General features: G+C 33.0%; 1 protein-coding gene across 1 annotated transcript; it reads right to left on the bottom strand.

Annotated features, from left to right (window-relative positions):
* Positions 1-8505: 8505 nt before the first annotated feature.
* LOC139849789 (uncharacterized) lies at positions 8506-9147 on the bottom strand. The gene has a single exon (XM_071839412.1). It carries the CDS (start codon positions 9145-9147, stop codon positions 8506-8508), a length of 642 nt encoding a protein of 213 aa, XP_071695513.1.
* Between the last annotated feature and the right edge of the window lie 568 nt (positions 9148-9715).

The following is a 9715-nucleotide window of genomic DNA, read 5'->3' as shown; positions in this document are numbered from 1 at the left end:
ATATATATATATATATATATATGTGAAATTTGAAAACAAAATAAATCTTTTCGTACTAAGCTATTACATGTGAATCATAACTGGTAGGTACTACTCGGTTAGTTCATGTTACTAATATGCTATACATCCTTCGTTAATGACTTAACAATCATTAACTACAATCTCTGTTTCAACTCAATGAATTCCATTTCCTAATAAACCAAGTGTATTATTCAATTACATAATTGATTTTACATTTTCATTTTCGATGTACTCGAAACTTTCCAGAAAACATCATTTGTGCCTTGTAAGGTTCACAAAAATTCCACGAGCATCAACATCCTTCACCGAGGAATATCAATAAGAATAAATAATGAAGTATTGATTTCATTAGTGAAATACGCCGCGAAGATTAGGTAATCTCTAATGTTTTGGAGATTATTCATTTCTAATTCAAGCCAAAAATCAAATGAGCTTAATATGATATTAACTCATTAAATCTGTATTACATCTGAAGAAAATATACATACAGATATTTTCATAAAGACTGTAACGAAAATTCTTTGTACAAAGTATTAATTGTGAATTTTTTTAACGGGTAGGTAATACCCGGGAAATATTTAAGTTTGCAATTAATATGTTACACTGTACATTCTTCAACTTTGATTCAAAAATTATTAACAATACTCAAAACGATATACAATCATTTTCATACAAATTCAATTACATATTCTGATATTGACGGATCAGAATCCAAGTCATAACTCTGAACTGGTGACATCATTCTTAGAGCTCTACATCTTTCAAAGCTATACTTTGACTTCAAAACTGTGCAAGATCCTTTAATGTTGTTAATACCGAAAATAATCTTGCAATTCTTTTCAAGATATCAATTTTCATCACACTTCCAACCAGTCAACTTCGACTTTTCAGATTAACTTTATTGTAACCTTGACATATATGTTCTTGTTACTAGGGAACCTTTCATGTTCCACCACATTAGCAGTAAATTTACCAGCAACTTCATTAATCTGTGACTTAAGTTTCTTCAAAAAGTCACTATAATTATTCATTGAAACCCTATCATGTACTCATCCACATCTTGTAACAATAGTTGCCGTTCCAACTACCGGGAATTAGCAATCAGTATTTCGAATTTCGCAGCAATTCTACGCCAACAGTTATATATATACATATAATGTCTATCTCCTAGACTTAATTACTTCGAATGTGAAGTTTCTGAAAAACACCCCAAACTGTGAAACTAGTCCTCCGAATTTTGGAAAAATGCTGATGAAGCAGCAAAAACTATAAACGGCCTTAACAGTCGAAAGTTGGATGATAAAGAGTAGTGTGTTAGAAAAGCACAGAAAAAGAGAAGGTTTGGAACTGGAAAACGGATTGAGCAAACTATGAAGAAGGCTGTGGACAAATCACAAAGACTAAACGTGCCTTCAAAGAATCCAAATGATTCAGTGTCTGCTGAAGTCATTAACGAATACCTTGCTCTGACTCTAAACCTTCACAGACAAATCTTCTTCACCATCCGTTGATATTAGAAATTATAAGATATTATCATATCTTTCATTATAAATATCTTCGATATTTTTGAAGATATCTTCATAACTATTCTTATCTGAAATCATTCATCTTTTCGCGCTATCCGTGTTACATCATAAAAGAAACTATTTTAGTTTCGAAAATCTGAAAATTCGTAAAAGGGATGTTTGAAGTATTGTTGGGAATTGAAGCATGAGTTAGTATAATATAATGACACTTGATCAACGTGATTATATTACAGTAAGTCATGCTGAGTTTCTAATGGAACGTGATAAAGATTCACAGATCACACCCTCATCATGAACTATGTTACATAACTCTTTTATTCTATTTAACCTCTAAACATATCAAGAAAATATTTTTCTTGATGATTCGGTCTTTTTCGGATATTCTGGTAATTTGACAAATCAAGATCGTGCCATTACGATTACCTTCTCATAACATTAACTATGTTCATCCAAAACTCCATACCTACGTATTCTGGACCATTATTCGCTTGACTTAAGGTCGGGAAGAGAAAACGAAAGCATGAAGCTCCGAAATATAATGGAGAATATAAAGCCCGATAACAACCCCGAAATTACAAACAGTGTATATCAATGCGTATAGCAATATAAAGACACGGGAGAATGAAAAACATTATAACCCCAAGGTAATGGTAGAAGAAAATAACTTCCTCTGGTGGTAGATGAAAAAGAAGAATGACAGATATAAAAGTTAGGAGTATATCAAGAATCAGAACTGGATGAAGCATTTCACAATCTTTTGGAAATATGAAATAAGGAAGAAGATGTAGGAGTGGTGAAAATAATGAAACGGAAGTGGTTAATTTATAGAGAAATATCAAGCATAGCAATCAAGGCAAATTACGCATTTAACAAAAGAAATCTTAATTTCCTTAAATTCTGAAGAATCAAATCTTATTTAGATTATGAAGATTTTCTATTCCTTAAATTACGGAAATCAATCGTTAATATGTCAAGAGTTAAGACGAATCTCTATTCTTCATTTCACTCTTTTACGATAACTTCTCTCATAGGCTTCGAATAATCGGATTGTTTTATCCATATTATTCAACGGTGATAAAACTCTATTTATCAACACATATACGTCATGAAAACATTTTTATTGTTAGTCATGATGACCTCACTCAAATTTCGGGACGAAATTTCTTTAACGGGTAGGTACTGTGATGACACGGAAATTTCTGACCAAATTTAAACTTAATCTTTGTATGATTAACATTCCGACACGATAAGCAAAGTCTGTAAAACTGAATCTCAAAATTTTTGAACTACTTTCGTGTATATTCAAATACCTTTCGGTTGTTCTTGACGATTCGCGAACAATTATATGTATATAGATACGTATATATATATATATACTATAACTTGAAAACGTAACAATGTATTAATTGTTTGATACCGTACATTAAACTTATTGGTTTAAATATTTATTTGAATATATATGATAAGTTGGAATATTAATTATATGAATAACTTGCGACGTATATTTAAAACGTGTTTATGAATGTTGAAAATATAAATTAACTTGGTTATAAAACGATTTGTTATTATATATATATATATTAACAAATAGCGAGACAATGATTTATAGAAGTAAATGACCAAAAGACTCGAAAGTTTAAGATACACTTTGAATGATATAGTTTATTGATAATTTAAAACTACATTTTGACAAAGGTACGAGTCACCAAACGTAAATTACGAGTTTTCTAAGCGTATGAAAATGCGTTCGAGAAATCGGAACCGGGACATAAGTCGAGTGACAACGTACGAGTCATCGGAACGAAAATTACAAGTCAACTATGCACATGAATTTAATATAATATACAATTAATTATTTAAATTATATATATTATATATATTATATAATAATATGTCGACAAACAAGAAAACAAAAACATTTTGAGCTGGATCAGGCGGCCATGCGATTGCATGGAAAATACACTAAAAACCTATGTGATCGCATGGGCATCAGATTCCAAAAAGTTGCCTATAAAAGGCCAGTTTCTGCTCGAGTTTATTTACACATATATTACTCCATAAGTTATTTATTTATTTAAATTATTATTATTATTATTATTATTATTATTATTATTATTATTATTATTATTATATTATCATTATTATTATTATTATTAATAGTATTATTATTATTATTATTATTATTATTAAGTATATCACTTAAAATACTACGACGAGGTCATGAGCGTGTCACTTTCAAAATGGGTTTTCAAGGGGATAGAGCTAAGGAAACTATGGGTTACTACTAAGGAGGTTATGGGTATTGTTCGAGGGTATTGCTCGTAAGTCAAACTAGTGTTTATCATCTTCGTTGCGTCTACGTACTTTTCTGAAATATTGAATCACAATATTGATACGTAAGCATTTATTTTTTATCTTTTATAAATTAATAGTGTGTCCATGTCTAGTGCTCGAGTATATATGTTTATGCATACTTGTATACTAAATTTCGTCGTTAAACAGTTTATAATGAATCACTAATTAAATACATATACTACTGGTAAAAGGTATATGATATACATGTTTTTGGAAAGCTGGCGAAAAATCAATAACTTTTCATTTAGATATCGAATAGTTTCGATGAACGGATTAAAAGATATGATCAACTGAATTATGATTGACGTTAATTGAAATTGCTTTTGAATCTGCAATTAAGATTTAAACAACTTATTTACGAGATTGATAAAGTGAACTTTTAACTATTACCAACCGAGTAAATGAATCCTTATATAAGGTACGTCTCGTTTGTTGAACTATTGTCAAAATTGACTTTTTGAAACGACTTTGGATAACTTTTGTATATCGATCTCGAGCATTAGGATTGTGATACACTATGACCTGACCTAGCTTGATAGACATTTATTGACCAACATATGTTCTCTAGGTTGAGATCTAGGATTATTTGATATTCCGAGTTTCGGTCACATTACGATGAACAACTTTATGTGCTGCTAAGGTGAGTTTCATTGCTCCCTTTTTAATTGCTTTTGCAATATATATTTTTGGGCTGAGAATACATGCAATTTATTTTAAACGCAATGGATACAAGTACATACTTAATTCTACATTGAGTTTGAACCGAAAATCCCTTAGCTTTGGTAACTAGTAGCTGCCAGTACATAGGATATGGACTGGTGGGCGCGAATAACAGTATATGGATCCATAGGGCTTGACATCCCCGTCCGAGCTAGAGCGCTAGCCTTTTAACGGACATGTGTTATTTGAGTTTAGGACACGTTGGTTTGCATGTATTAAAACGAATGGGGTATTTATCATTATAACGTTAAAGCTTAGTTACCAGGGTGCTCTGTTACGTAGAATCTATTGACAAACTTTTGATAAACGTTTCTGGATGAAACAAATGAAATCTTGTGATCCACTTTTATATACAGATTATACGAAACAATAAAACTATGAACTCACCAACCTTTGTGTTAACACTTGTTAGCATGTTTATTCTCAGGTTTTCTAGAAGTCTTCCGCTGTTTGCTTATATGTTAGACAAGCTATGTGCATGGAGTCTTACATGACATACTTTTCAAGGAAACGTTGCATTCACCAAATCATCACCATGTATCTTATTTTGACTGCATTGTCAACAGAAGTATCATTGTAAACTATTATATTACGATGATTGTCTATATGTAGAAATCATCAGATGTCGAAAACCTTTGATTTAAATATTCATTTATGGTGTGCCTTTTCAAAAGAATGCAATGTTTACAAAACGTATCATATAGAGGTCAAATACCTCGCAATGAAATCGATGAATGACGTATTGTCCATATGGATTTGGAGCGATCGTCACAGTCACCCTCCTATTGGAAAGGTTGCTATTTACGGCCCTGCTTTGTACTTTTCGCACCTTCGTATTCCTTTTACCAAATTTTACTTAGATGTTTGCTGCTTTTATGGTGTTAGCGTTGGACAATTTGAGCCTATGTCCATTCGTAAGATCATGTTGTTCGAGATGTATTGTATGGCTCGAGATATTACCCCTTCTGTTCATATTTTTTCTAATCTTGCAACCATAAAACGTTATGATAAAGGATGGTTTTGTCTTACTTTGGATAGGTTTTTGCTTAATTCTGGTGAGACAACTGAGAATTGGCAGAGTACATTCTTCTTTATTAATAGCGAAGTTATCCCCAATGAGTGCCTGCAAGCTAGTTATTGGCGTACATCGCTTGATCCTCCCAAAGTTATTCATCCAAGGTTAACATCTGAAGAACGAAAAGTATTAAATGTGATTAAAAAAGAGAAGATTTCAAACCGTCATTATCCAGAACATATGCTCTCTCTATGCTCCATTAATGCTGAATGGGATGCAGAAACACGCGGTTGTGCCATTGTTATGGTGAAAAATAAAGGTATAATTTGATTAGGATTTGGTTATCTATTGTTATTATCTGTATAATAAATAATAATTACTGTGTTCTTATGTTTTTTAGTGATTACTCCGCTCGCCGCTCTGCGTTACACCAGATTTAATGATCTGCAATTTAGATCTGAAAAATTGCCTGATCAGACGCTCGAAAATAGTTTGTGTGAAAATGAGCTTGAAGATGAGGATGGTGCTCCTTTAAATCGAGCAAATTCGAGGAAACGCCGTGCTGCTGGTAACTTCTCTTTTGAATCAATAGCAGAAGAAAACCTTTATTGCTTTTTCCATATGCCTAGCAATGGTGGCTATTATAATGTTGATCCTGATAAATATGCAATATTGAATTGTGAATCTTCTTTTCTGGATTGGAAAAACTTCTTGAATAACAACTGTTATTTTAATTCAGTCCTGGCAGCGAGAGAAGAAGCACAGAAGAAACTTGCCCTTCCGCTTCCCACTCAGCGTAGCAGAATAGGGGAAAGCAGTTCACAAATAAGCATTCCCAACTTAGATACTACTGGTTTAACAACTCTCTTAGCTGGTCCTCCTGGTAATTATGAGGATTTTATGAAGTATCTTGAAGCGATGCTATCGCCTTCACTTATTAAATTCTTTGAGAGTTTATCTGATGGTGATGCTCGAAAATGTCAAGCACAAGGCATTATTTGGAATATTGCATCCGAATTCAATAATTTGAAGCGTTTGGAGCGCTCTGATCAAATGCATCGTGACAAATCGATAAAAATTGAAAAAGAATCAGAGGCACTGAAAATTGCCCAACTTGAACTAGAGGCTGCTGTTGCCGCTAAAAATGCTGCAGAGGCGCGCTATGTTCAAATGGCAACAAAGGAAAAATGGTATCTGCATAAAATTGATACTTTAACTCGGTCTGAAATGTCCTTAACTCAATCTGAAACATCGTTGAACGAACAACTGGAGTTAAGCAAGGGTGAGACCAGGCGTCTGATGGAAGGTATTCCAAAAATTGTGAAGAATGCTTTCACGTCTGAGAAGTTAACTAAGCCGTTCAACGAATTTATAACTGTTGCTCTGGACGCTGACCGGATACGGTTTCTTGAGAGATTGAAAAATGATATACCTGATTTTCCAAAGTCATTGCCGGAATCTCTTATATCTCAATTGAAGCCAAATGCAGAAGATAGACTTAAAGTGCTTGGTGATGAAATAGAACATCTGTCTTTTCCTGAATTAGAGAATTTGTGTAATAATGTTGCTACATCGGTAGATGATGTTCTAAATTTGAAGTTATAATCTGTATTGCTTGTGTTATCTGTTAATTATATAATGTATATAAATGTTTTTTACTTTGTTGATATTTTTGTCAAAGCTTTACATGTTTGATTTGAACAATCAAAATTATGACTAGTCATATACTGTTTGTATAATTTTTACGTCATGACGGTCGTAGATACATTCTATTGTCAGGATGTTCAGTGGATTTCTACGTTTATCTACTGCCATTTCAACCTTCCTCGCTTGATGCACCATCAGTGTGCAACTCCCAAACATGATTACTAACTGTAACGTTTAGCGGATGATCGACCTTTTCTGTTGTTTCTAATAAAAAATCTGCCAAAATTTGACCTTTGACTGCATGTCGAGGTGAAAAATTTATTTCATATTCTCCCAATTCAATTGCCCATTTTGCTAGTCGTCCTGATGACTCTGGATTTCTCAAAATATGTTTTATTGGCTGGTCTGTCATTACCAGGATTGAATGTGCCTGAAAATATCGCCTGAGTCGCCTAGCTGTGTGTGTTAAAGCATACACCAATTTTTCAATTGGTGGATAGTTAACTTCACTCTGTTGCAATACCTTACTGACAAAGTATATAGGCATTTTTATTCCCTTTCGTTCTGCGATCAAGACCGAACTGATGGCCTCTGTGGAAGCAGCCAAATACAAAATTAACGTTTCTCCTTCTATTGGTGCAGTTAAAGTAGGTAATTCTTTCAAGAGTTGCTTAATATCCTGAAATGCTTTTTCTGCTTCCTCTGTCCACTTAAAATCTTTTTTGTTCAAACAGCTTTTTAAAACCTTCATAAATGGTAACGATCGATCTGCTGCTCTTGATAGAAACCTTGTTAAAGCTGCTAATCGTCTATTCAGGCTTTGAACTTCTTTCTTTTTTTAGGGGATACCATATTTTCAATTGCTTGAATCTTTTTTGGATTAGCCTTAATTCCTCTCTCTGTAACAATATAACCTAAGAATTTGCCTTCTTCTACACCAAAAGTGCACTTCTTAGGATTCAATTTCATATTGACCTTTCGTAATGATTCAAACGTTTCAAGAGTATCTCTGAGCATGCTGTCTTCTGTATGGCTCTTGATAACAATGTCATCAACATAGGCTTCTACATTTTTACCTATTTGATCTTTAAATGCTTTATCAATTACACGTTGATAAGTTGCCCCTGCATTTTTTAATCCGAAAGGCATCATGATATTGCAGAAAATTCCATCTGGTGTGTGGAATTCTGTTTTATCTTGATCACGTATTGCCATTGGTATTTAATGATATCCCTTGAATGCATCCAAAAAGGATTTAAACTGATACCCACTTACAGACTCTACTTTCCAATCAATTTCTGGTAAAGGATAATTGTCTTTTGGACATGCTTTATTTAAATCTGTGAAGTCGACACACATCCTCCATGAGTTATCTGGCTTTCTTACCATAACCGGGTTTGCTACCCATGTCTGGTATTTTACTTCCCTCAATATTCCAGCATCCACCAATTTTTTAACTTCTTCTTTGAGAAATTTTGTCCGATCCGGAGCCATACCTCTTTTCTTCTGACACACTGGTGGAATATTAGGATTCACACCAAGCTTATGTTCAGCCACATGATGTGGTACTCCAGTCATATCAGAATCTTGCCATGCAAAAACATCCAAATTTGTGGCTAAGATTTTGTAAAGCTTTTCTCTTGTTGCCTTTGTGATTGTGTTTCCAATTATGATTTTCTGATCTGGAAACTCTGGATTTGGTGATATAGACCCATCTTCATGAATGATTGGGTTAACAGGTGTTCTGTTTATTTGTACACATTGTATTGGTCTTCTCCGTTCAGCGTACAGCGTGGCGATGCCAGCCAGTGTGGGGAATTTCATCATTCCGTGCACCGTTGATGTTACAGCTCCGAATGCCATCATGGCTGATGTAGTGACCCGAACTTTTCTATGTTTATATATATTATGAAATTAATATTTACATGATTAAGTGTTTCCAACATGTTAAGCAATCAAACTTGTTAAGACTTGATTAATTGAAATAGGTTTCATATAGACAATTGACCACCCAAGTTGACCGGTGATTCACGAACGTTAAAACTTGTAAAAACTATATGATGACATATATATGGATATATATAGTTAACATGATATTATGATAAGTAAACATATCATTATATATATTAACAATGAACTACATATGTAAAAATAAGACTACTAACTTAATGATTTTTAAACGAGACATATATGTAACGATTATCGTTGTAACGATATTTAATGTATATATATCATATTAAGAGATATTCATACATCATAATATCATGATAATATAATAATTTAAAATCTCATTTGATATTATAAACATTGGATTAATAACATTTAACAAGATCGTTAACGTAAAGGTTTCAAAACAACACTTACATGTAACGACTAACGATGACTTAACGACTCAGTTAAAATGTATATACATATAGTGTTTTAATATGTA

The sequence above is a fragment of the Rutidosis leptorrhynchoides genome, chromosome 5 (assembly GCF_046630445.1).
Source record: "Rutidosis leptorrhynchoides isolate AG116_Rl617_1_P2 chromosome 5, CSIRO_AGI_Rlap_v1, whole genome shotgun sequence".
NCBI classification, from domain to species: Eukaryota; Viridiplantae; Streptophyta; class Magnoliopsida; order Asterales; family Asteraceae; genus Rutidosis; species Rutidosis leptorrhynchoides.
Note: the sequence above shows the minus strand (reverse complement) of the source record. Positions and strands in the feature narration are given on the sequence as shown.